Source organism: Sander lucioperca, chromosome 19 (assembly GCF_008315115.2).
Source record: "Sander lucioperca isolate FBNREF2018 chromosome 19, SLUC_FBN_1.2, whole genome shotgun sequence".
NCBI lineage: Eukaryota > Metazoa > Chordata > Actinopteri > Perciformes > Percidae > Sander > Sander lucioperca.
In genome coordinates this window covers 1,476,594-1,504,547 of record NC_050191.1, presented here as the reverse complement: position 1 = coordinate 1,504,547, position 27,954 = coordinate 1,476,594, and the positions used below count along the sequence as shown (strand labels likewise).

At 40.8% G+C, this 27,954-nt stretch overlaps 1 protein-coding gene across 1 annotated transcript; it reads right to left on the bottom strand.

The window, feature by feature from the left end:
* Positions 1-103: 103 nt before the first annotated feature.
* On the bottom strand, positions 104-27,550 carry LOC116053512 (G-protein coupled receptor family C group 6 member A). Its single transcript, XM_035995231.1, has 7 exons — positions 27,283-27,550; positions 12,192-12,483; positions 10,926-11,768; positions 10,530-10,742; positions 8,095-8,212; positions 2,237-3,407; positions 104-935 (listed from the first exon to the last, which is right to left on the bottom strand). Exons 1-6 carry the CDS (start codon positions 27,486-27,488, stop codon positions 2,260-2,262), a joined length of 2,820 nt encoding a protein of 939 aa, XP_035851124.1. The 5' UTR covers positions 27,489-27,550; the 3' UTR covers positions 104-935; positions 2,237-2,259.
* Between the last annotated feature and the right edge of the window lie 404 nt (positions 27,551-27,954).

The window sequence follows — 27,954 nt, the reverse complement described above, 5'->3', positions numbered from 1 at the left end:
AGGAAGCCAGTGTGAAGACTGAGTGATGAATTTTTTGTTCTTAGTGAGGACTCAAGCAGCGTTTTTAAAGCTGCAGCTGTCTAATGGATTTTTTATTTGTTATAGTAGTCAAGTCTACTGAATATAAAGGCATGGACAGGTTTTTCCAAATCCTGCTGAGACATAAGTTCTTAACCATTGATGTAGTCTAAGGATGGTAGTAGGCTGACTTTGTAATTGTCTTAATGTGGCTATTGCAATTTAGTCAATGACAACACCAAGATTTCTGGCTTAATCAGTTTTTCTTAAACATTGCCCATTACAGATTGAAGCTGAGCATCGACTTTTCATCATTCTTCTTTGGTTTAAAAAAACAACTACCTCAGTTTTGTCTTTAATTCTGGCAAATCCAATTGTTAATCTGTTCAATACACATACTCAGTGTTTGCACTGGACCATAGTCTCCTAGTGATATGGTTATGTAAATATGTGTCTTATTTTGTTGTTTTCCATCATCCAAGCTAGTGGAAGCATGTAAATGTCAAACAGAAGAGGCCTATGAATGAAGCCTTGGGGAACTCTGCATGTCATTTTTGTCTCCTCAGATGTGTAATTACCTGTAGACACGAAGTAGTCCCTGTTCTTCAAGTAGGATTTAAACCAGTTTAGTGATGTGCCAGAAAGTCCAACCCAGTTTTCCAATAGGTCTATTATTATTTTGGGGTCAAATGCAGCACTGAGATCATGTAATACGAAGACTGAAATGTTGCCACTGTCTGTATTTCAGTGGTGTCGTTGAAGACTTTAACGGCAGTCTCAGTGATATGGTGTGGTCGAAAAACCTGACTGGAAGACATTAAAACTGTTTAGTGACGAGAAAAGGTTGAAAAACAACTTCTTCAATATTAAAATATTTTAATAGAATAGAAGAGAGAGTATAACTGAATATCAGTGCATATTTGAATATATATTTGAATAATATTTGAACAGTGAATATTGTTTTAAATTTGTAAATTTGTTTGTTGTACATTTGTTCTTATATATATATATTTTAGAGCTATCAGCGTTAACGCGTTAATCGCGATGCGATTAAGGGCCGACGCGATGCGCTAAATTTTTTTTAATCGCATGCCGGCATTTATTAATTTATTTTACACTTCACTCGGCTTTGCGTCGTGCCTAACAGGCTACTATTTTGACCCTTTGCAGCACCGTTACTTATCATCAAGCTGCCACTTCCTCCTAACACATCCTGCTGCTGCAGGCTGCAGGCATGATGGAGAAAGACAGCAGCAACACAATCTGAATGGCGCTTTTTATTTTCCAAAACTCCCGGACGGCTCGTATACAAGTCGAAAGCCATATGCACGTTGTGTAAAGCTGAATTAAAATATCACCGAAACACGTCAAGCTTGAGCTACCACCTACGGAGCTAAACATAGTAGTACAGTTAACATGATGCTGCCCGCTAGCATGCTGGAGAGTGCTACTTGCCGACTTGTGGATGAAACCAAATCCCAAAAAATTACTACAGCTCTTGCGAAATGGGTGGCAACTAACTGCAGACCTGTCAGCATCGTAGAAGACTCGGGTCTTAAAGACGTACTATGGTTGGCATGTTCTGACCTGTCTCGTTGCCGTCGAGGGAGACAGTAGTTTCACCATACACAGCCTGTACGACACAGAGAAAGCAGCCACACTGGAACAGCTGCAAGGTGCTGCAAACGCTGTCTCATTGTGATCACTGGACGTCAGTGAGTAATCAACATTATTTAGGAGTTACTAAACACTATATTGACTCTAGTAAGGATAGGGATTTTTAGTTTTTTTAGTTAGGTACTTGGAGCAATTGTGCAATAATGACAGATTCACACATTTTTCTTTTGTTTACAGTAAATAAATAATTACAAATCTTAAAATCAAGTTCATAAAGTAACTTTCTTTGCATTCATTTGATTCCCAATCAAGATACACTGGTAAAAATTGCTTTCGATTGTTAATATGTACTTAAACACTGTTCTGAAATGCAAAATAATAGAATTTTAATCATGTGATAAATATGTTAATTATAGAAATTCAGCGATTAATCGCGATTAAAAATTGTAATCGTTTGACAGCCCTAATATATTTATATTCTGTTTCTAATATATATGTTGTCTGAATAATATATGTTGTTTGTATATCTGGAGTTTGTAACAATAATAATTTCCCCCTGGGATTATTAGTTAAGTATTTCTGATTCTGATTCTGATTCTGAATACAATTTCACTGGAACAATTTTCAGAAGGATATACAGCGTTTCCTAATGTTTGTTCTTAGCCTAAGATAGGCATTAATCTTTTCATTGGACATATCCATTATGTCCAGCACTGAATCAGTATGGCTGATCTCGCTTGGTGTCCCTGAGCTCCTCAATATAGTTGATGTACTTGATATGGAAAATCTGTCACTCTTTTGTGAGTATGTATTCTTTCCAGGGATATCTATATCTATCTCTGTCACAGAATCAAGATTTGGACTGCGGATGACATGCCATTTTCTTAAAATCTTCTCCATTGTGTCTGTCTTTGACCCCCAAAGTGCTTCATAGCACTTGGGTAAAAAATGGCAGAAGATGATGCCATAGCTGGACACTAGAATGGCTGAAGCCTGCACAGGAGTGCCATTTTCACTGTTGGTGATATAGACTGGGATGAAACACACCCACACAAACAAGTACATTAGCATGCTAAAGATTATGTAGCCTGTTTCACTGACCTCCTGTGGAACCTTCCTGCCTTTGATGGCCAAGAGGAAGCAAATCAATGATAACAGAGCTATGTAGCTCAACATAATGCCAAAACCTATATATGTGTTACCTTCATCACAGTGGACTAGTATTGTCATGCTTTGTGGAGGTGGAGGTGTGTCATCAATATCGGGAGAATCAAAGATCAGCCAGAGAAGACAGATGATCCCCTGGAGAGTAGTTATGATGATGACAATTGCAGGTGGATGGTAAAGTTTGTGTAGTTGCCGACTTGTCAGCTGACCAAAGGGAAGGAAAGCCAGGAAAGTACGATAGGCCTTGACTAGGATGCAAGACACACACAGGGTGAAGCCCATAGCATACATTACCTGGCGGGCACGGCAGAAATGTACACTTGGCTTGCCCATGAAGCATATGACACTTGCAAAGCTCACTGATAGACCAGCCATCATCACACAGGACAATCTCACCTCAGCTCTTTTCATAGGTGGGGAATCTCTGTACACTAAAAAGATAATGAAGGTAACCAACAAGAGCAAGATACCAAAGGCTGCTGCAGCCATCATGACGATTGGGTGAGGATCGCTCCATTTCATGTAAGACTCTGTTCTTGGCTTGCACTCACTCCAATTCTTGAGAGACCAGGTTCCATTGGGACAGGTTTTGCAGTTTTGAAGATCTGTTAGAGAAAATGGTGATGTACAGATTAGGTAAAATAAGCCCATTCTGGTTTATTTAGGTCTACAGCAGGCCACCAAATCTGGAATCTGAAGTTCACAGAGATGGAAATAAAATCCCTTTGTAATTATCTTAAAAGCCCAAATGACACCTGTAAGGGCTCCAGTGTCGTACATTGGTTTCAGTGGCTTTTTTTTTTTAAGATTATTTTTTATGGGCATTTCCGCCTTTAATGATAGCAACTAAGTGATAGATTAATGATAGACAACTAAGACATGAAAGGGGAAGACATGATGCAGGAAACCGTCACAGGTCAGACTCGAACCTGCGTCGAGAAATAAACCGTCGGTGTGATCTGTTGTTGTTATCACTTTAAGATAATTAAACTTAACTAACCTAACTAAATAGAAGCTGTTTAGGCAGGCTAACGCGCTAGCATTACGTGGGTAATAGTTAGCTAGCTCTACGTTATGAGTGATTTAATATGTGCCAGCTTGTGATACATTAAATATCGAAGGAACCTTAGAAGTGTGTTCCCCTTGTTAACACAATGACTCAAACCAGAAATAACACAAAGCCTATAGAAGCCTACCACACAACAAGAAATAACCATTTTATTATATGAGCGAACACGAACACGTACGCATTTGACTTGCCGTCCGTTCACAGCATAGCTCTTCCGCCGTCTGCATGGCGTTCATAATTTGCGCGAGTAGAGCATGACGTCACGTGCACAGGGTCTATAAAGGTGCTGGTTGACAAGTAGCTAATGCTAATGCTTTAGCCAGCTAGCACACCCCTGTCTGTCTGCCTCACTCTCCCGGTGCTGCAAGGCTTCAGACGGGATGAGAGCTGACATCAGACTCGAACCTGCATCGAGAAATAAACCTCTACTAGGGCTGTAGCGATACACCAAACTAGGGCTGCATGATATGAGGAAAAGCTGCGATTTGCGATAACATTGTTTAATATTGCGATGACGATATGACTTGCGATAAATATTCAAATGTGAATGTTAGCTATACTGTTCCCATGTCTTAGTGCTTTAATAGGTTCTTTGCGAACCTAAACATTGAATAGCCTACTGAATAAAGAAATCAAATAGATCATTTTTGACATGCTTTTATTGAACAAATTACACATAAATGAGGCATTATAACTATAAGAAATTAACGTTCGACGAAAATCTTTTAAACTGACCTTTGTTGATCTGAAATGAAGACAGATTCAGCAACTGCATGGCCTATTTCTCGCTTAAAATGTTTTCAGAAACACGTTTCGGTGAACTATTTTAGTACAATATGAGATCGTATTCTGAACGAGACGCCATGACAGTCTGGCTGTGAATTTCCGGAGAAAAAAGAACCACGTGACGCGTTCGTCCAATCAGCTGCCGGTTTTCATTTTCTGTGAAATAATCAGACTGTTAATGGAAACAATACAGAGCAGCGCCGCCTGCTGCTATGGAGACGTATTACGCTTTGCGTCGTCTCAGTGTGTAAACTGTTTTCCCTTATTCATCGTGTCAGGCTGTCTGTTGCGATGTGTTCATCGCGCTAGTTCATATCGCGATGACGATGAAAATTCGATGTATCATTCAGCCCTACACCAAACCCACTATTCGGTTCGTATCACGATTTTTGACCCACAATTCTATTCTAAACGTGATACAACTTTTTTTTCTGCCACATGGCATCGTTTAGTCATTGATTACATGCCACTTTGCAACACAGTAATACAATAGAGACCTTATTTATTGATATTGATTGATTTCAATATCTATTGATCCAACACCAAAGATTCTTTTGTATCTTAAAATAATGTTTTAAAAAATGAGACATAAGTATAATGGTAATGGTACTGGTAATGGACAATTCCGCTTCCAACCTGTCGGGGGACCGAAGAGGAAAAGTGCTTTGGTGCCTACTATAGACCCTTTGCAAACACGTGACCACGACCACGTGACCACGCCATGACGTACGGCAGAATCACCGGAAGCACAAGCTAAACAGTGTAGTAGACAAGCGGAAAGTTTCATTTGTTTCAATCAGTTTAAAATAAATAACACTAAATAAACTTTTATAATTGTACTATCTTCTCAAAGCTTTTAAACACATCGAGGATTATGGTGTTTCATAACACCGAGCCAGTTAGCTGCCCTCTGAGCCAAGCCAACTACTGTATAACACAGCTTTGACTCACACAACAGATCACGATCAAACTATAAATGTGAATAACTTGTACTAACATTTGAATTTCCCTTTCGTATTAAAGGCAACCTCTGAGCAGGCTAGTGTATTTCAACAGCTGACTTTGGGTATAAATAACACAAGTTATCTTGGAAGCTAACGTTAGCTAGCAATCACCTGTTGAGCTCCATGCAAAGTCTGCAGCCAGCAGCAAAGACAAACTCCCAAAAGAGCCACATAAAGTGAAACTGAAGGGAAGTTGTGAAACATTCAAATACGAAGACAAACTGTTTGTCTGCCTCACTCTCCCAGCGCTGCAAGGCTTCAGACGGGATCAGAGCTCACAACAGCCCCAGGGACACATCCACAGTCAGCCCCCAGCCAGCTAGCAGCCAGCTAGCAATCCAAACCCGGTCAGCACTTAACTCCGGTGCTAAGAATGCTAACGGCAATTTACTGAACCGTCGGGAAACAGACCCAGGCCCGCACCCGAGTCAGAACAGCGGCCATTCGTAACGTTACACCTCCGTTAGCGTTACCGGTTCGGTCTTTGGTGTTTTTTGCCCCCAACGTCTCCTCCCAGGCAGCGCGGCAATGGTTATGTTTAGGGTTAAGGTTAGGGTTAGCTGCCTGGAAGGCGCCGTTGGAGGCAAAAAACACCATCGAGCTACCGGCTCTCCTCCCTGCCGAATTACACCCACCCCCCCTCACGTTTAGCCATCTTTACAGTTACTTCTTTACAGCTGAATTTACCCAACAAAAGGGGATAAGGCACCAAAACGACTTATACTAATAGTAATTTAATCCGCCTTTAATGATAGGACAACTCAGACATGAAAGGGGAAGACGTGATGCAGGAAACTGTCACAGGTCAAACTCGAACCTGCGTCGAGAAATAAACCTCTACTAGGGCTGTAACGATACACCAAACCCACTATTCGGTTCGTATCACGATTTTTTTCACGAAATTCTTTTTTTGGGGGTGGGTGGGGGGAGGAGTTATACTCTGTAAACGTGATACAACTTTTTTTGGTGGGGCCCCAACCATTTCAAAAGATAGGCTACATACCAAAACTGCAATACCCTGTATCTCACTCTGTTAACATGTCAACAACATGGCTCCACAAAACACTCAAAGGGGGAGAGAGACAGAGAGAGCGAGAGAGAGAGAGAGAGAGAGTGTGTGTGTGTGTGTGTGTGTGTGTGTGTGTGCGTGTGTGCGTGCGTGTGTGAGGAGCGTACCTTGTTGTAGTTGTTTCTCTCTCTCTCTCACACACATGTAAAATTACTACTGTCACAAACCTAAATTAAGAGTGAAATATTTAAGGTGACACAACCAGAAACAAATGCGCCTACAGGGCAATACGCAAACAGTAATGCTATGAGCTCAACACCATGAAGGCCATAAAGAAGCGCACAGACAACTTTTTAGGGTTACAGATCCATACAGATCCATTGCATGACAACAACCTTGATGGATGAGCATGGACACACTCGTCACCATCTAATGTACTATCAATCGATCCAACACCACATGACCAATGCATGGACCAGCACCACAAAGGCAGGATAATAAAAATGTGCTTTCACTCACCAAGGCCAAGGGCTTACATGAAGAGAATGGCGACACAGCGGTTTTTCCTCAGGGCAAACTTGACTTATTTTGTATGCTAACCACTCCACATTAAATCGCGGTTACTTTTACTAGCAATTTGAGTGATGACAATATTCAGTGGCTGGTGAGCACCAAGGCATATTAATTCCAGTTTCTCCTTCAAGTTAAGAGTTCAACTCAGTGCTTGAGTATGAAATCCACTTCATTCATTTTTTTAAAGTTAGCTAGCAACGATAAGACAATCTCCCCTATTCTTGCCGACAAGTGTTGGCGACCCGCCAGACGGATAGCCAATCAAGTCTGAAATATGAAAGGCCGCTGTTGTGGGGCTATGGGCTGTCAGCCCCACTGGGCATCATATTTGTGTGATCTACATTCAGGGGCGTCGGACTTGGGGAAAAAAAGGGGACTGAGTACCCAGGGCCTCATGTGAGGAGGGCCCAAAAAGATGCTAGAATGAATAGCTGTGGATGCGGGGAGGGGCCCGTAGAAAATGCCTTTCTACAGGGCCCAGAATGTTGTGCTACACCCCTGTCTACATTAAACACACTAACACTCTGAGCATGTGTAATAATAATTTCCCACGTACAATGCATATTGCATTGTGGGAGAGAGGCTAGCCCCACTCTCACGCATTCAGGCTACAGAGAGAACGCAGTCTGAAGCAGCAAGGCAGGAACAGACTAATGAATATGAAATAAAATCCTAACACACATGATATGCAATTTAGGAAGACGTTATACTAGTATATATAGTTAATAAATTATAGATGATAATAATCTTAAATTAATTAAAAATAACATAACATTTGTTTGCATTTCTTTCTGTTGACAACAGTTTGAAGTAAAACTTGAAAATAAAATCAGTATTTCAATCACGCTTACCCGGTTCATCTGAATAAGTCCCCTCCACACATGGGATGCAGCTGTAACAGCAGGATGTGTTGAAGATCTTTTTTACTGAGCCAGGGGCACAGCGCTGTGAGCATCTAGACTGAGGGATCTGAGAGAGCAAAAGAGAACGCAAGTTACCATTACTAATCAGTCTGTAGAGAGATTGTCTGTACATGTTTGGGATAGTCTTTGTTCCACTAAACTTGGTCTTTCTAAAAAGCTGAAAAAAACTGGGGTGTATGGTAATGGTCAAAGATATGAGTATCTACTACTGTAAAATAGAGACTGTGTTAGCATTTAACAGCTACAACTTCCCTGTGTCCCATAGGCATTCTCACAAAATGTGAGATGTAGTTGTTAAAATTAATAAATACTTGTCGTTTTATCAAATGACAAATTCTTTGGTCCAGCCTAATATAAGATCGGATTCCCATTTTGCTTCCAGTAACTGTACGTACACACCGCCGCTGACTTGAGCTTCTAAAGATACCTAAAGGATGTTCCTGGTCACTAGGGGCATCATTTATAAAACTATGTGGCGGATTTGCGTAAAAAATGGCATACAGACGAAACATAGGAAGTCCATTCGCACAGAAATATTCTGATTTATAAACCCACCGGATTCCCTTCATAAATCACAACTGACTCTTATTGTGTCTCGTTTCTTCATTTCACTTGTTTCTGTGCCTACGCCTGGGTTAGAGTGTCCGTAGAGAACCATACATTTTCTTTTCCAGTTGAGTTTGCTTCTTATAAATCCCAATTCTTGCATAGAGAGCGGCGTACATCTTCTTTTGTGCGAATGCCACATTTATAAACGAGGCCCCAGATGATTTCTTAAAGGTTCAGAATACATCAAACAAAATAGGCCCTGCAATGTGTCATACCATCACATCTAAAGTCCAAACTGTATCCGAATGGCCACACTCAAAAAAAAAAAATCAGCCCTGGACTTTTGAGAACTAGACCAGCCCACCACACTCAGCCGGACACTAACAGTCTTTGCACTCCCCTTCAACACATGTACATACATCAGGGTTCAACATTAGCACTATTTATCAGCCAAATGCTGGTAAAATATGTAATTGGCTGGTAAATTTGCTTGACTCACAAGCCCAAAATAAGTAAAATTTTAACATTCACTAGTATTTGGCTGGTGGACAAAAAGTTAATTTTGAACCCTGCATACCAGCCCCTAATACTGTCACTTAGCTGAGTGGTAAGATAAGTATGATAATGTACTCACTCAAAAAGTAAAAAAGGCTGCCTGGCTCCTGATGGCAAGATGGCTAAAGGTTGAGGGTGGAGCCTGGGTGTCTTGTATTGTAAACAAGTGACAAGTCTGTAAATTAAGCTAAAGCTGCATTTTGTACACAGTCTGCAACGTGTGTTATTGTGGAATGTTGATGAATCAGAAAACTATTATTATGTTTGCAAATGCCTTAGCTTGCTAATACATAACTAACATTAGCTTACAAACTGCTAATTTGTCCTCTCTGGTAGACAAAGGGTGCTAAAATAATCGTTTGACATGCTTAAATCTCAAGTTTTTAACTAGCTACCGGCACTTTGCAGAGTTATTTCGCTGCCGGTGGGGGCGGGACTTAAATGTGCTGTCTCTCTACGCTAGGATGGAAGTGGGCCATAGTAGGATGTGATTGGCCAATGTTCAGATGAGGACAAACCAGTGGGCCAATCATGGGATCTCTCTCCTCTCTGCGGGCTGGTCAGTCAAAGACCAAGGATATGAATGGCCAGCGTTCACATGATAGACACACAAATGGGCCAATCATGTGATCTCTCTTCTCTCTATGGGCCGATCAAAAAATAAATTTCGACCAGAGTGTGGCCCATTCAGCCCACACAAATAGACCGGCTCACCGGTAAATCTCATATCATAGCCAGGCTACATCCTGCTGCCTCCCTGATCTCTCTTCAATAACTCTCTCCTTTGCACGCGTTTTTGTAGTCCCAAGGCAATTAATCATACAAATGGGTCTAGCATTGCCAACTTCTGCAGTCTCCTCTTAAAGGCAATAAGGTGTTTGCACTCAGTTGTTCACATTTAAACGTGACGGAAGTAGTACCAGAGAATATAAAATCAACTTCCGAGGGATGTTCAAGTTTTGGTTTCCCACCTCCACAACAATGTGAGAAATTGCTGCGTAAAGTGGGCTTAACTGTAGGATTGTCTGTTTCAGAAAGTTATGGTGATTCCAACATCTGGAAGGTGTTTTTTAGAGTTGGTTAATGATCTGACGAGCAGTTTGAAGTTTGATGCCCTAAAAGCCTTTGGTGACCACATGACCTTTTCTCTTGACCGTGGTACTGTATTGCCTAATAAGGACACATAGACACAGACTACACTGACTGTTGCAGAAATCATATCAATATGAGTTAATGCTGTGAGTATGATGTTGTCTTACCGTGGTATTGGCTGTTGAAAGCCAGATGATGTCTGTCTTCACTTCAACGTTTCCATAAGTTACATTGTACTTCCCAATCCTTTGAAATTTTCTATATTCCCCATCCGTTTTCCACATGATCAGCTCATAAAGATTTTCAAAATCACCATTTGGATCAAAAAAGAAAGTCTGGTTGTCATACTCGAATTTAACTTTCTTCAGTTCTTCAAGAAGCTGCAAAGCAAAGGGTGGTATGCCAAATTAAATCGTCATTTTACAGAGATTAGTCACTGTAACTGTTATTAATATGAATTCTAAGGGATATAAACACACAATACATCATAATTCTTAAATTATAAGGAAGCTACACTTTCAAATTTCAATATGTTCTCATCTGAAGATTATATACATTCTCACCTTCCATGGTGGGAAGTTTATTTCTCCTAAGCATAATGAACTGTTGCACTTCAGTAGCTTTTTGAGGGCATTTGCTACAGCCTGCACAGCTACTTTGTGAAGGAAGGCTTGACTTGTATCCAGAGCATTTACAAGATAGTCATCATTTTGCTCTTGGGGATCCGTGAAATTGCATGCATTGCCAGATTGAATTTTCCTGAGATCAGGTATGGAACAATAGGATGGAGGTGTTTTGGAGTCACATTCTGAGGTGCAGTTGAATCTCAGGTTCTTGTATTCTTCAATGAAGTAGTTGTATCCTCCTGGGGTTGCTGTCAGATTCTTGAGATATTTTTCAAATGAATCACTCTTGCCTGAAAGAAACGTGAAGCCCAAGATGTCCCCAACCTTGTTGATGCTATCCATTCGGGCAATGGAAATGCTCCTGGACCAGGCATCACTGGCAATCCAAATCCTTGATGTGTTGGTCCTGATCATTTCCTTAAAAAGGCCCTCCACCAGATCTGATTTAAGGATTAGCAGTACCACCTGGGCATTAGAGGAGCGGATCTGCGCGGCGACTTGCTCAATACGTTGCATGGTCTGTAAATTATCAAGGTAATGAGGCAAAACCTCCTGGTAGGCCAAGCACACATTATTTGCCTCAGCATCTGTGAGGAAGCTCTGGAAAGCTGCTTTCCCGTATTCATCATCCCCATACACAACCCCGACCCAGTTCCAGTCATAGTGCTTCATCATTTTGGCCACTGCTTTGGTCTGATGCTTGTCACTCGGAATAGTGCGCATGAAAGATGGGAAGCGTAACTTATCACTCAGTTTGGCTGCAGATGATGTGCTGCTCAGCTGATGAGATAAAATCATACAAAAATACTTTTTAATGCACAAAAAATAAACGTAAATATAAAGTGAAAGCTTGTAAGTAAATTACACTTGTTAGTGCACCCAAAAGTCACCTCAAATCCCAAGGTATCCAGCCAGCACACTGTTTTGAATTTAAACTACAAAAGTTAGTAGTACATCTTTAAATCTTAATAGGATTAGTAATATTTCAATATTTGGTAAGTACTAGAGTACTATAGTAAGTACTATAAGTACTTGACTGCTACAAATGTTACAAACTTATAATTTAAGTATGCTTGTTTGAGGTTTTACCAGGAATTACTGTACATATGCAAATCATACCAATGCAGTCTCAAGATGTTTCAGGATGTGCTAAACCTATCTTAGCACAAAGTATTTTCTGATTAGACAGTATTTGTGACTTACTAGAGGGACCATGTACACATTTAGCAGGCCAGCCAAAGCGATGGACACATCAGAGTTTGAAGCTCCTAAAATAATCTTGACTTTGGGCCTGAAGTCAGTGTAGTTGCACTTCACATTTAAAGTCTTGTTGCTTTCGAGCATGTGCTCCACATTCCCCAACGCCTTGCTTGCAAAGGAGCACGTGTCACACATCAGATATCCAAGACGCACTCCTGGGAGGAAGCCAGCTGCATTTATCTCATCAATTTCGTGGATTATAGCCAAGGATCTCATAAACGACACCAGATCAAAACTGAAAGTGGAGAGTGTTGAAAAACAATAAATAATCTTTGCTAGAGGAACTGTGGCAAAAAGGCAAACATTTTACAGTTTTGGTACACATGTAAATCTTTACAGACATTTTGGATAAAAGTGTTTCACTTCATAGAGGAAGTCTTAAACATACACACGTGCTGACACACACGCATGTGCTGACACACACGCGCGCGCACACACGCACGCACGCACGCACGCACGCACGCACGCACGCACGCATGCACACACACACACACACACACACACACACACACACACACACACACACACACACACACAGATACAAGTAGGCCTAGGTCATTTTCATTTGATTTACATTTGTCACACATTGGAAACACGGAGGAGTAACGGTATTTGAGTAACACAACCTTACAATAATGACACTGGTGAATCACTTTAAAATTGAACTATGAATACTGGAAAGTGCAGTTCCCCACATTTTATCAGGAAACATGGCAATGATTTACCTTTTCCCAGTTGACAGACACAGATTATTTGGAGAAGTAATTCACAAATTTGGTGATAAGCTTACCTACTCTCCGATGAAAGAGAGAACAAATCCAAAAGAGTGTATCTCTCACATAAGGACTCAAAGTGGGGGATGTCTTCCCTTACAAAATGCCTAAGTTGCATATAACCGGAAAAAAATTACAGTGAGGTAGATTGTACTTTAAAGTCTATGTAATCAAAAATGCCTTTTTAACTCTTTTAGATAACATCTCTGGTCATATTGTGCACCTATTTAACAATATATTATATTAATATTATATATAAAATTATATATATTATATGTTATATAAATATACAAAGTTTCCCATTCAGCTTTCATCGTCCTCCTGATCTAACAGCAACAGCAGGTATGGGGAAATATGTGTGGAGCCATTGCCAACAGTCCTCAATAGCTCCCAGATTATAGAGAGGCAAAGTTACTCCCCTTCCGGTGGACCCCATGGAACCTTATTTTAGAAAAAATATGTATGGTAGTGAACATAGAGCAGTGAACTTTTTTTTTTTATCCCATTTGAATTGAGCAATGAGCTTGATTCTCGGCTTGCTCGCTAGCTAGCTAGCTTAGCTATGTTCGGTATCGGTATCTTACCTGATATGTTTTCTCCAGTGTCTATATTCATCAACTGGGAAGCAAAAGAACAAACAAGATCTGTTGCTTGTTTGAGTAACGTTACATCCCAGTACGAAACACACAGGCATCGTAGCTTTAGCAAGATCTCACCCATGCGACTTTGTGAAAATGTTAGAAAGACTCCTCACTTCAGTATGATACTTCAACAGTTTTATGACAAACTGAGACTTCTTGACTTGCAAATTATATTTTAAATTGAGTTAAATCAGGTATAATTCATGGCTCAATTCAAACAGGATCAAAATATGATTGCGCTCGCATTCACTACAGTACATATTTTTTCCAAAATAAGGTCCCATGGTGGTCCACCGGAAGGGGAGGGACTTGGCCCAGGAAAAACATCACAGCATAGAAGCTAAGGACGCTCCAACTTCCGTTTCATTGGGACTTTAAGCTTGATTGATTAAAGTGCCTATATTATGAAAAAATCACTTTTTCTGGGATTTGGGGTGTTATTTTGTGTCTCTGGTGCTTCCACACTCATACAAACTTTGAAAAAAATCCATCCATGCTGTTTAGAGTGAGATACGGTTTCTGAATGTGTCCTGCCTTCAGTCTCTGGGTGAGCTGTTCAAAACCGGCACGGCTTGTGACGTCACAAGCCGAAACGAGCAGGCTAACCGCAACCATTAGCTCGTAGCGTTAGCGTTAGCATGCTAACGCTAGCATGCTAATGCTAGCATGCTACCTCATTCTCAATAGCAAAGCACTGCTACAACACACACAAGTTCACCATAATCTACAAAAGAACTATTTACATGTGCGCCCTCATTTAGAAGTCTCCCAGCTAATCCTGCCTTGTAACTGACCGAAGTTGTAGAAACAGCCTTTCTTTTACTGCCTATGGAGCTAGCTAGCTGACATGATCTACATCTGAGCTACTGCACATGTGCGAGTGCAATCAAAGATAGTACAGAAGAAGAAGAAGAAAAGAGGTCTCACTCTGTAGCTAAAACAGAGACCAGCTGAAAAGAGGATCTGCAGCAGTGAGAGAGAGCGGTGCAGTACAATAAAAATATGGTGTTTTTTGAAAATTAAACCATGTAAACCTATTCTGGTACAACCTTAAAATACAATTATGAACCTGAAAATGAGCATAATATGGCTGCTTTAAAACAGTGGTTCTCAACCTGGGGGTAGGGACCCCAAAGGTTGTTGCAAGAAAATGTCTGGGGGTCTCCAGATAGTTGGGGAGAAAAGAAAAAAACATATTCTAGACTGGGGAATGGTTTTTACATTACAGTGTGAGTTTGGTATATTCCATGTGGTATATTCAGAGCTTCATTTGTAAATCAGGAGGTCCTGGAACACGGAAAGTGGTCTGATGGCGGGGTCAGGGGGGGAGAGAAAAAGTCACAAACGCATCACAGCAAGTCCTCAGAGCCTGAAGCACATTGGACAAGACTAGGTGCTAAAACTAAAACTAAACTGTCATTAAAGCAAAGCATTATTTGTTTACATGTATTAATCAGAGCATTCACAAAAAAATCCCTCAAAACTCTGCAGGGGGAGGTATGTAGAAACTAGGGGTGGGAATCTCTTGGCACCTCACGATTCGATTCCGATTCAGAGGCCAACGATTCGATTGTAAATCGATTATTGATGCATCTCGATGCAACAATTTTTTTAAGTACATTTCCATGCATGATTTTTAAAACTATACATATAAATCTGAGTTTGCTACTCAGAGTTTGCTAATCACTTCCTAGACCAAGCAGCTAAACAAAGGTTAGATTTTTAACATATACAGTATTTGTCACACATAAGTTTTAATGAAATGTTTTGTCTACTGAGGTTTTTATTTTGTAGTCATTCCATGCTTAAGCCTTAAACATGCTTGTGAAAGTCACCTTCTCTCACAGCAATCTTCCATGTCAGAGGCTCAGTCATGTTTAAAGGTGGATAATTGGCTTCTTAGAACATAAAACATGAGGTGGTCAGATGTAATGTGATAAAGTAGATGAACAGCCTATATGTGTTTTGCCTAATTATTTATGTATGTCTTATTAGATCATGTGTATATATACAAACATTTTAAATTACGAAAGTTATGAACACCAACTTCATTATTCTTGGGGGTCGCGACTCGAAAAGTTTGAGAACCACTGGATGAAAGGATGTTAACTTAAGCCCTTTTGCATATGTAAATCAAAAACTAGCTCTACCACTGTTGGGAAGAGAGAAAATATTAGGTAATAATTATGTAAACCAACCCTTAAACAAAGCATATTTATTCTGTTGGATGGATAACGTTGCTAAGTCAAACCCTCTGAAATCTGGAACATGGATAGAAGGGAAAGGACCTGATGTGGATGTGGATTCTACTCAGCAAAGTGGTCCTTATTCATTAAGTCTACTTTGTGAAAAAGGCCTCTGTTGAAGGCACATGATCATTAATTTAAGATGTACAGTGTTAATTTATTGTGGAATTACTTCTGATTGATTGAGTAATCTTTGTTTCATTCCTTAGTTAAAATAAATAATAAAAACTGAGAACAGAAATATGCTCCCAGACTACTGAATAATGTAAGCATGAGTTAAAAATTATTAAATAATGAATTCATCATTTATAAAGTATTGTTTCTACATTAATACACATTACGTTTGTAATTCATAAACACAGTTATACAGGTTTTATTCTTGATGAATAAGCTCATCTATAATGTGTTTATGATTGTATTTTCATACTTTCTGAATGATTTAAATAAGTGTTATATCAATATTGAAGTATTATATCAAGTTATTTAGCAGTTGTCGATTGTTCATAAGATCATTTAGAAAGTGTAAGTAAATGATTAACAAACTATTTAGATGTATATTTATTTCTACATTTCTACATAATGCTTTAGACATACACTAATGTTAGTAAGTGTGTTAACAGATGTTTTAGAAATACTTAATACTGCAATTCATGATCAATTCAGGTAGTTACGAGTTGTTAATTAATGTATTTGTTCAACTTCATCTAAAGTGAGGCCTATCTTTGCCTCGCAAAACATTTACAAATGAGACTGAAAGGCCAGCAGTACCTCAACACTCACAAAAGTCTCAGTTATTTTCTAAACAGAAAAGGGAAGTATACACAACACTAAGTGATATAGAACATTTGCCTATTTAATTGCAGGATGCAAACAATGTAATACAAACGTATCTCTGTGAATTATTCATTTAAAATAACAAACACTCATATTCCTTCAGGAGAACATGGCTGGTCAATTTGTAACTGTATGTTATGTAAATAAATAAACATGTGCAGCAGTTTCTTTGCAACTTTTGACCAGATCGTCCCTATCTGACGCAGCTGGCTCATGTTATAAATGTGCAAAGTATTTTTCTGTTTGAGAGTACAGAGTTTTAGTTCTTCCTGTTTCTACAACTTCAAAGTAGGACTTTCTAAATGATCTTATGAACCATTGACAATTCTATGGGCTGAAATATGTGACACCAGAAACTGAATTTGAATCATTTATATTTGAATTTGAATTGCTAAACTTGAATCATTGCATTGAAAAACTGAATCTGAATAGTATAATTTGAAATTGAATTTATTCGTTTGGAACTGAAGTCCAATCAAATTTGATCCTCACTGAAAATGTAAGTCTCTATATATCTTCACAACACAGTTCTCACAATTCAGATTCAGTTCACCAAATTCAATTTCAAGTTACTGTGACAGACATCCGGGTAGTTGGAGGATGAAGGAAGAGCAATTGAGCGCAGATCGATAGAGTTCAGTGGCGCAGGATCATCAGCACTAAAGATGCCAGACTGTTGTGCTGCTTATGGATGTTCGAACGAAAGTAATAAAGAAAAAAAAGCAGCAAGGGACCGACTTCGACCTGTAATCTGAGCGGCGGCGGGAGGCAGCGTCTCTTCCCCCGGGCGGGAACACAGCTTTGCCTCGCTGCTGCGCCGGTTCCCGCTGATCCAGCCAATTCAATTCAATTCAATTTTATTTATAGTATCAAATCATAACAGGAGTTATCTCGAGACACTTTACAGATAGAGTAGGCCTAGACCACACTCTATAGTTTACAAAGCCCCAACAATTCCAGTAATTGCCCCAAGAGCAAGCATATAGTGCGACAGTGGCGAGGAAAAACTCCCTTTTAGGAAGAAACCTCGGCAGACCCAGGCTCTTGGTAGGCGGTGTCTGACGGTGCCGGCGGTGTAATAAACATTGGCAATAATAGTCACAATAAAGATAATGGAACAGTGACTACAAATGGTAGTCGTAGTAGTTCATGCCATAGCAGGGTACTGCAGGGCGTTACAAAGACAGAGTGGTGATCGGGAGAATCTTCCACGTAGTCCAGGACGACCTGTACGTATATTTCGGCAGGAAGGTCCACTGTGTTGCGGCCGGCGGACGGAGAGAAACTATAGCGGGGCAGCAGAGTCCGTCTGCGGCTGCAGGATCTGAGCTCACTGCCCGCTTCCTGGGAGCCAAAACCGACACCACGCTGCTGGAGGCCCAGGCTGTACTGCTGGGCCCGCTGGAAGGAAGGGAAGCCTGGGAGAACCAGAACCAGGACTGAGCGGAGCAGACTGTCACAGGTTTAAATCACAGGTTTCCTAAAGGGAGTCTTGTGGGACTCGGACTGTGGATGACGAAACATGACTTTAAGTCTCGTTAAATAAATAAATACATGCAGAAATAAATGAATAAATAGTGGAGGAGTGAGCCTGGACATTTCCGTCTGTTTAAATTTCACTTTGAAGCAGAAACTCTTAGTTCAGAAGGGTGAAGTTTCCGTTTGGACTCAGATCTGTGAACTGATTATAATACAAATTCTTTGTATTAACACATTAATTAGTCTCTTTGTTTTGTTTGTTACTGCACATTATTATAAAGCTACACTTTTAAATCACAAACAAAACTAACTTTAATATTTATATAAATGCTCTAAGGAAGGAGACAAACGATCAGATTAGAGTTGAAAAAAATAGACTCCAATAATAATGCACTATTGAACTTCAAGTCAGATTTGTTGCCGAGCTGCTGCACGTCATCCACAAGCGAACGTCATCCACAAGCGACAGCAGTCGGCGGGGACGAGGCAGCCGGCAGCTGCCTTCAACCTCCTACCTAACAGTCGGCTCTATCGCCTAGTTTTTATTATACTAATAAAGTGTTTTTAAAACCAAAGACACATTTTTACGTGTAAGTAAGTATTAGCCTCACGCTAATTTATCAAGACTAGGCCTACCGGCTAAACTAACGCTAGCTTCATGGCTACCTCTACACCTGGCGAGTCCCCACTCCCCCTCAGGATTTCCTCGTTGTTCAATAATACAAACAAAGAAATTGCTGACCTCAGGGAAGATGTTCGTCGGCTTTCCGAGGACTTAAAAACCAAAGATGCTTTGTTAACCGCCTGCTTGGACGTGGCTCATAATCAGTCGCTCCGGATCTCATCTCTCTCGGCGGCCTTCCAGGATACCGCGCCATGGGACCCAGCTGCCTGCCCACGCCCATCGTCCTGCTCGACACCGGTTATCAAGCCACCCTGGACTGAGGTGGTTTGCGGCCGAAAGAGAGCCTCGGGTAGGGCTCCATCGCCTCCTGCCCTCAGCCTCTCCAACCGCTTCAATGCTTTGTCGGAGTCGGAGCCGGTGGTGGCCAGTGCGGCTCACCGGGCTCGCCCCGCTTCAAAGCAGACTGACCAGCCGTCGTCACGGAAGACGATTGCTACCGCGCGGCGAAAGCTTCTGAGGGATGCGGTAGTCAGACGGTCCGGTGGCCTACACTGCCTGGATCAGCCAAATGACAACGTTCCTCAAAAACAATCTCCACAACCGAACGGTAAGCATTCTTCCTCTTCTTTTCCCTGCCCATCTGAAACCGACACTGACTGTTTTGCTCCCGTCACCGGCTACCCACACCCCCCCACTCCTCGTCCGCTCTTCCCCCTAACCACAGTAATTATTGGGGACTCCATCACTAGAGACCTACGGTTTCATAATGCTGTCACACACTGTTTTCCCGGAGCCAAAGTTGCAGACATCCTGGCTAAAGTTATGGACCTGATACCCTCATTTCCGACCTCTATCAAACGCATCGTGGTCCATTGTGGACATAACGACATGTCCACTCGGATTCAGGAGTGTGAGCGCACAAGGCGAGACTTTACCACTCTCATTGAGGCTTTAAAAAGCACTGGGAAGTCGGTTTTTATTTCGGGCCCACTTCCATCTCTAGGTCGCGGATCAGGCCTCTTTAGCAGACTACTCTCCCTTAACACCTGGCTCCAGCTCACATGCAGTATTCACAGGATAGGTTTTATTGACAACTTCAATCTGTTTTGGGAACGTGGCTCCCTGTTCAGCAGGGATGGGATTCATCCCAATACACGCGGAAGCCAGATGCTACGTGGAAATTTGCACCACGCCCTGCATACCCAGACCTCTGATTGACTGTTTACATCCCGTAAACACTCCCACAAGCACACTGACCAGACACACTCTCCCAAAGTCAATAATCAGAGATACAGCGCTATACGCCCCTCTGTGCTCCCTTCAGAGCAATCACCCATTCATAATCCCATAACCACCGTGTCTGTCCCCCGACTGAGACCGTTTAAACCAAACACTAATAAAAGAGGTGCTATACTAAACAACCTAATTGGAATTAAAACAACCACTGCAACGACAGAACAGAATAGGAAAATCAAATGTGGGCTATTAAATATTAGATCTCTGTCATCGAAAGCATTATTGGTAAACGAATTGATATCAGATAACCACATTGATTTATTCTGCCTCACCGAAACCTGGCTGGGCCATGACGAATATGTTAGTTTAAACGAAGCCACTCCTCCCAGTCATAATAATACCCAAATTCCACGAGGCTCAGGCCGAGGAGGGGGAGTTGCAGCCATATTTGACTCGAGCCTGTTAATTAATCCTAAACCTAAACTAAATTATAACTCGTTTGAAAGCCTTGTTCTTAATCTTCAACACCCAACATGGAAAACAGTACAGCCAATTATATTCGTTGTTGTTTACCGAGCACCAGGTCCATATTCTGAGTTTTTATCTGAATTCTCAGAGTTTTTATCATGCGTAGTCCTTCAATCAGACAAAGTACTTATTGTAGGTGATTTTAATATCCATGTGGACATTGAGAGCAATAGCCTTAGTACTGCTTTCAATTCACTGCTAGATTCTATTGGTTTCAGTCAGAGGGTGCATGAGGCCACGCACTGTTTTAACCACACCCTCGACCTTGTGCTAGAATATGGCATCAAAATTGACGATTTAATAGTATTTCCGCAGAATCCTTTATTATCAGACCATTTTTTAATAACTTTCGAATTCCTACTACCAGACTATACGAAATTAAATAAAAGTTTCTACACTAGATGCTTATCTGACAGTGCTATAGCTAAATTTAAGGAAGCTATTCCAACAGCACTTAACTCAATGTCATGCCTTAATATAACAGAGGACTGTTACGTTAACTCTAGTCCCTCCCAACTTGATAACTTTGTAGACGCTGCTACGGCCTGCCTACGGACTACTTTAGACTCGGTTGCTCCTCTCAAAAAGAAGATGATGAAGGAAAGGAAACTAGCACCTTGGTATAACTCCCAAACTCGCAAATTAAAACAAATCTCACGAAAACTTGAAAGTAAATGGCGTTCCACCAAACTGGAAGAATCTCGTGTGGATTGGCAAGATAGTCTAAAAAATTATAGGAGGGCCCTCAGAAATGCCAGATCAGACTATTACTCAACACTAATAGAAGAAAATAAGAACAACCCAAGGTTTCTTTTCAGCACTGTAGCCAGGCTGACAGATAGTCACAGCTCTATTGAGCCATCTATTCCTATAGCTCTGAGCAGTGATGACTTCATGACCTTTTTTAATGATAAAATTATAACAATTAGAGAAAAAATTCATCACCTTCTGCCCACAGCTTCCAACGACTCACCATTGGGCGCAGGAGGGCTAGAGAGAACGATAAGACCTGATACTTATTTAGACGGCTTTTATCCTTTAGACCTCCAACAATTAATGTTAAGGGTCTCTTCAGCTAAGCCAACTACCTGTCTCTTAGACCCCATTCCAACGAAGCTACTTAAAGAAGCACTACCTGTGGTCAACACCACATTACTAGATACGATCAATATGTCCTTATTAACGGGTCACGTACCGCAGTCTTTTAAAGTAGCTGTGATAAAACCTATTCTGAAAAAACCCACCCTCGACCCTGAGGTCTTAGCCAACTATAGACCTATATCTAACCTCCCGTTTCTCTCCAAAATCCTTGAGAAGGTAGTCGCTAATCAATTGTGTGACTTTCTGCATAGAAATAGTCTATTTGAAGACTTTCAGTCAGGATTTAGAATGCATCATAGCACAGAGACGGCACTGGTGAAAATCACTAACGACCTTCTAACTGCTGCTGACAAAGGACTTGTCTCCGTACTTGTCTTATTAGATCTTAGTGCTGCATTCGACACTATTGACCATACCATCCTCTTACAGAGACTGGAACATTTAGTTGGCATTAAAGGAATCGCACTAAGCTGGTTTAAGTCCTATTTTTCTGAGCGATCCCAATTTGTTAATATTAACGATAAACCATCCAAATACGCTAAAGTTAGCCATGGCGTTCCTCAAGGCTCAGTGCTTGGACCAATTCTATTCTCTTTATATATGCTTCCTCTAGGCAATATTATTAGGAAACACTCAATTAACTTTCACTGTTACGCAGACGACACCCAATTATATCTGTCAATCAAGCCAGACGAAAGCGGTCAGTTAGCTAAACTTCAAGCGTGCATTAAAGATATAAAATCCTGGATGACCCACAATTTTCTGATGTTGAACTCAAACAAAACGGAAGTTATTGTGCTGGGACCCAAGCACCACCGAACTTCATTATCTAAATATATAGCTACCCTAGATGGTATTGCCCTGGCCTCCAGCACTACTGTCAGAAATCTAGGAGTCATTTTTGACCAGGATCTATCCTTTAACGCCCACTTAAAACAAACCTCAAGAACAGCCTTTTTCCATCTTCGTAACATTGCCAAAATCAGGAACATCCTGTCTCAAAACGATGCTGAAAAACTAGTCCATGCATTCGTAACTTCCCGGCTGGACTACTGTAATTCTTTACTATCAGGCTGCTCAAATAAGTCCCTCAAGACCCTCCAGCTGATCCAGAATGCTGCAGCACGTGTTCTGACAAGAACTAACAAAAGAGATCACATTTCTCCTGTATTAGCTTCTCTGCATTGGCTTCCTGTAAAATCCAGGATTGAATTTAAAATCCTTCTCCTGACCTACAAAGCACTAAATGGTCAAGCACCATCATACATAGAAGAGCTTTTAGTACCTTATTGTCCCACTAGAGCACTACGCTCCCAGAACTCAGAGCTACTTGTGGTTCCTAGAGTCTCTAAAAGTAGAATGGGAGCCAGAGCCTTCAGCTACCAGGCTCCTCTCCTGTGGAACCAGCTCCCAACTTGGGTTCGGGGGGCTGACACCGTCGCCACATTTAAGAATAAACTGAAAACCATCATCTTTGATAAAGCTTATAGTTAGGGAGTGAGGAGTTGCAGCATAGTAGAGTAGAGTAGAGGGAGGCAGGAAGTACAAGCCCGTTCCGGCAGGGGAGAGTACGAGCCCGGTCCAGGGCCCCTCTCTTTAGCCTGCCTCTCTTAGTTATACTATTATAACTCTAGACTGCTGTGGGAAGCTCCTTCCAAGGACACAATGAGCCGCTCCCTCTTCTCTCTTTTCACTTGTCTCCTTTTGTGTGCGTCTTAGTCCCAGAAATGCCTGTTACTAACCTATCTCTGGGGAGTTTTCTCCCCGGAGTCCCTTTGCTTCTTCTTCACCCAGAACATCGCCTTGGAATTGGGTGGCACCTACACCGGGGTCCTGGGTGCAGCTGACGCTATGGACTTACTACACCCTGCTACGCTCTGCGTTTCCCCGCAGTGTCCGACTGCGTCCTGCCGCGTCCAACCGCGTCCACCCAGGCTGCTGTGCCACACTACACCCCGTAACGCCCTGCTGTGCCCTACTATGACATGAACTACTATGACTACCATTGTGATCACTGCTTCACTATCTTTATTATGACTATTATTGCCACCATTCACCACTCCCCCAACTGGTGCCGTCAGACACCGCCTACCAAGAGTCTGGGTCTGTCCGAGGTTTCTTCCTAACAAAAAAAAAGGGAGTTTTTCCTTGCCACTGTCGCAATAGCTACTGCTAATGCTTGCTCTTGAGGCAACCACTGTAATAGTTGGGGCTTCGTAAAGTACAGAGTTTGGTCTAGACCTACTCTATCTGTAAAGTGTCTCGAGATAACTCTTGTTATGATTTGATACTATAAATAAAATTGAATTGAATTGAATTGAACTATTTTGTGTTTTAATGTGGAAACATCTTGTATAAACTCAGGGGACTGTGTTGTGGTTTTGGACATTTCTGTTAGGTTTCAGTATTTTACTTTGTATTTTGTTCTATTTCTGTTACCTGTATTATTGATTTCTGTATGTATCTTGTTTTGTATATTTCTGTTGTGTATATTTGTATTTACGTATTTCCCTGTTCATTGTGTAGTTTCTGTTTACCCTGTTTTGACTGTTCTGTTCTCTGTGTATTTCTGTTTCCTGTTTTATTTTGATAGTCTGTTTTCTGTCTTGTCATGTCTAGTTTTACTTTTTGTGTTCCCGCCTTTGTTGATTGTCCTGCCCCGCCCTGATGTGTTTCACCTGTTGTATCACCTGTCCCTCATTTGTTCATTACCTCATGTATGTTAAATACACAGAACACAGAGGTTAACTCTGTGTTCCCTATGTCTCTTGTCAGATCGTATTGTGTCTGTCTGTGCCCGTGTCCTGCCACCCTGCGTGTGTTCATGTCCTTCCCTGCGTTCTTTTGTGAGTTTTTCCGTGTGATTCTTTTCCTGTGGTTTTTCCAGCCCCCGTGCTGCCGTTTTTTGTTCTCTCAATAAATCCTCGAGCTCAAACCTTGCTCCTGCCTGCCTGCCTCTCACTCTGCGTTTGGGTCCACTATTCCTCACTCCTCACAACAGACTGGCTCTTACATCACATGGCATTGCAGGCTTGCTGATGTACAAAGTAAACCAATACCATTCAAATGTTTAAATTAATTAACATGTATTTTCAAATATGGATAGTCACACCATTGTAGCCATTTTGCATGCAGTAGGCTAGGCTAAGGTAAGTAGCGATAGTTCACTTTAAGTTTACTTAAGTGGAAGAATGTGACTATTAAATCTGTTAACCTATTAAGTCTGACCTTTGGAACAAACCAAAAAAACTAGAAAATCGCATGAGATTTTGAAGATTTATGGTGATTTTATTTCCGTTAGACCCTTGCCTACATTGACATCAGCGCCAATGTAGAGGAGTGGCTTCCCCATGCCAAGATAGTGGCACATTCGTTCCAATGAACAGCAGTAGCCAAGGCGACAGCTAGTCAGTATATATATCTATGAGTCTCTGGGTCAAGGCAAGGCAAGCACTTCTTCCTCGTTTCATGGCAGGTACTGTACTCCAAAACGTACTGTGTATTTTCGCCACTGAACTCTATCGATCTGCGCTCAATTGCTCTTCCTTCATCCTCCAACTACCCGGATGTCTGTCACAGTAACTTGAAATTGAATTTGGTGAACTGAATCTGAATTGTGAGAACTGAATGTGAAGATATATAGAGAGTTGAATTTTCAGTGAGGATCAAATTTGATTGGACTTCAGTTCCAAACAAATAAATTCAATTTCAAATTATACTATTCAGATTCAGTTTTTCAATGCAATGATTCAAATTAAACAATACAATTTCAAATTATGTGATTCAAATTCAGTTTTTCAATGCAATTTTTCAAGTTTAGCAATTCAAATTCAAATATAAATCATTCAAATTCAGTTTCTGGTGGCACATATTTCAGCCCATACAATGCCCAAATAAATGGTTTGTAATTCATATAATACTTAATTTAGAAATTGTAAATCCATCAAGTATGAAAATACAATAATGTAACACATTATAGGTGAGCTTATTAATCAAGAACAAATCATTTATAGCTGTGTTTATGTTTCACATACTAATTTGTTTATTGTAAGAAGAATGCTTTATAAATGATGAATTAAGTAGATACTTAACTAATGTAGTTATTATGATTGTAAGTGTTACCGAATAGGGTAACAAGTCCAAAGGAGATAACAGCAATGACTGAAAATATGTAGATTGAACTTGGAACTTATTAAACCCTCCCCTCTCAAAATACAAAAAAATTATAAAACTTGTGAGAAATATACATCATTAAGTTATACATATACACATATATTTTCCCCTTGTGTTTCTTTAATTTATATACACATACTATTATGTATATGACTTAAAGGACAATTCCGGCACAAAATGAACCTAGGGGTTAATAACAAATGTGTACCCACTCGATCGTTCTCTGGGACATGTTTTCATGCTAATCGAATGTGTTTGTAGCTTGAAACAAGCTAGCGCGGACTGCTGATTAGCTTCTAACGCTAGTATTCGGGGCACATGGAAAGTAAAAACAAATCGCTATTTTGTACCACTAAAAAGGCTCAAAATATTACCAAACTTCAATGGTAGCATAATGAGGGTCCCTAAATGTTAACCGAAGCTTTGAGAACTTTGTAAGTGCACAGACAGTTTATTGAAAAGATAGATTAGATAGTAGTGTTCATGTTTACATGCCGCTGCCGCCTTGAAAACCAGTCATGACTTACAGCTGTCGATGCAAACTAGCAAACTAGCAAAAGCAATTTGCTCAATATATCTGAAATAATTGCACAGATGTAAAACATAACTTGTAGTGTACTTACCCAGTGGATAACTGTCCATCTGGTCCCTCCGGTCTGGGTCGCCGTCTCCAATTTATTTTCGGGAAAAAAAAGTTTCAAGTACAGCCCTGTTTATCAGACAGGGGAAATCTTCAGACTGTACACTCTTGGGTGTCGCGATGCAACAGGTCCCACTCCATGCAACACAGACACTCCTGTTCGGTGGCCATAGCTTCACAATGTCCGCAGGTACACCACCAATTTCCCAAAGTACGAGGCTGTGTTGCGGCATTGACTACCGGTAGCTCTCTCTCTCTCATAGCCCTTTCACGGACCTCCCGCAGCTCTTCGTTCAATAAACTGTCTGTACACTTACAATGTTCTCAATGCTTCGGTTAACATTTAGGGACCCTCATTATGCTACCGTTGAAGTTTGGTGATATTTTGAGCCTTTTTAGTGGTATAAATGACAATTTGTTTTTTTTTCTAGCGTTGTAAGCTAATCAGCGGTCCGCGCTTGTTTCAAGCTACAAACACATTCGATTAGCATGATAACATGTCCCAGAGAACGATTTAGTGGGTACACATCTGTTATTAACCCCTAGGTTCGTTTTGCGCCAGAATTGTCCTTTAATAAGAACAGAAAATGTTGGAGGAAAAAAGGTCAGAAAAAATAAATTCGAAGGGATATAATATTTTTTCTCGCGAGAACTAATAACACTACAATCGACATACTAAAACTAAAAGGTATTCTTCCTGACACATATATGAATACCATCTAATGTAGCGAATACAGTATGTCTGTTCTTATACTCACTCAGAGCACTGGAAGCTTTCAGGTCTAATCCGTTCTTGAAGAGACACTTTACGATGACATGGTAACATCATACCAATCACAACATCACCAGGAGCTTGGGCACCGCAAATGGACTGAGCATAATCACATCCATCCACACTAGCCGGGATGCTGCTCAGTATTATAAGGGCCAAGAAGAAGCTGCACAGCAGGCGGCACATCGGCATCCTGAATGGTGTGAAATAAAAAGCACTTCTGTGATGTGGAGGAACACTTTTCTCTTTGGCTGGTGCTAGAGAAAGTCAGCAAAAACCGGTTTGGAAACTATGCAGTATGTTTCATGCATGAAGTGTTATCCTTCAGGCACTTCCTTGCATGCTAGCACAAGGAAGTAAAGTGCCATTTAATATCTGTAATTGACACAATTGTTAGATAGAATAATGAAGAATGCTGTTAGATAGAATAATGAAGAATGCTGTAGTGGGGTCAAGGGACCTCTAGAGGCCCTTGAGAGTGGGTGTCTCAATGGATGAGTGGCTATTAAGTTCACATTATTCTGATAAAAACTATCATTTTCATAACTGTCTGCTTTCTAAACTGGTATGCTCTTTGTTTGCTGTGACAGCCCAGCTGTGTTGTTGGGTGGCCTGTGCTTGGCTGTGCTCACTCTACCTTCTAGTAAGTATGAGGGTG

Coding starts and splice junctions, on each gene's coding strand:
- LOC116053512 (XM_035995231.1), bottom strand. CDS start 27,488: ATGCCGATGTGCCGCCTGCTGTGCAGCTTCTTCTTGGCCCTTATAATA. Junction 12,484..27,282: donor GAAAGCTTCCAGTGCTCTGA/GTGAGTATAAGA, acceptor CTCCACTTTCAG/TTTTGATCTGGTGTCGTTTA. Junction 8,213..10,529: donor TTTCAACAGCCAATACCACG/GTAAGACAACAT, acceptor TTGCTCTCTCAG/ATCCCTCAGTCTAGATGCTC.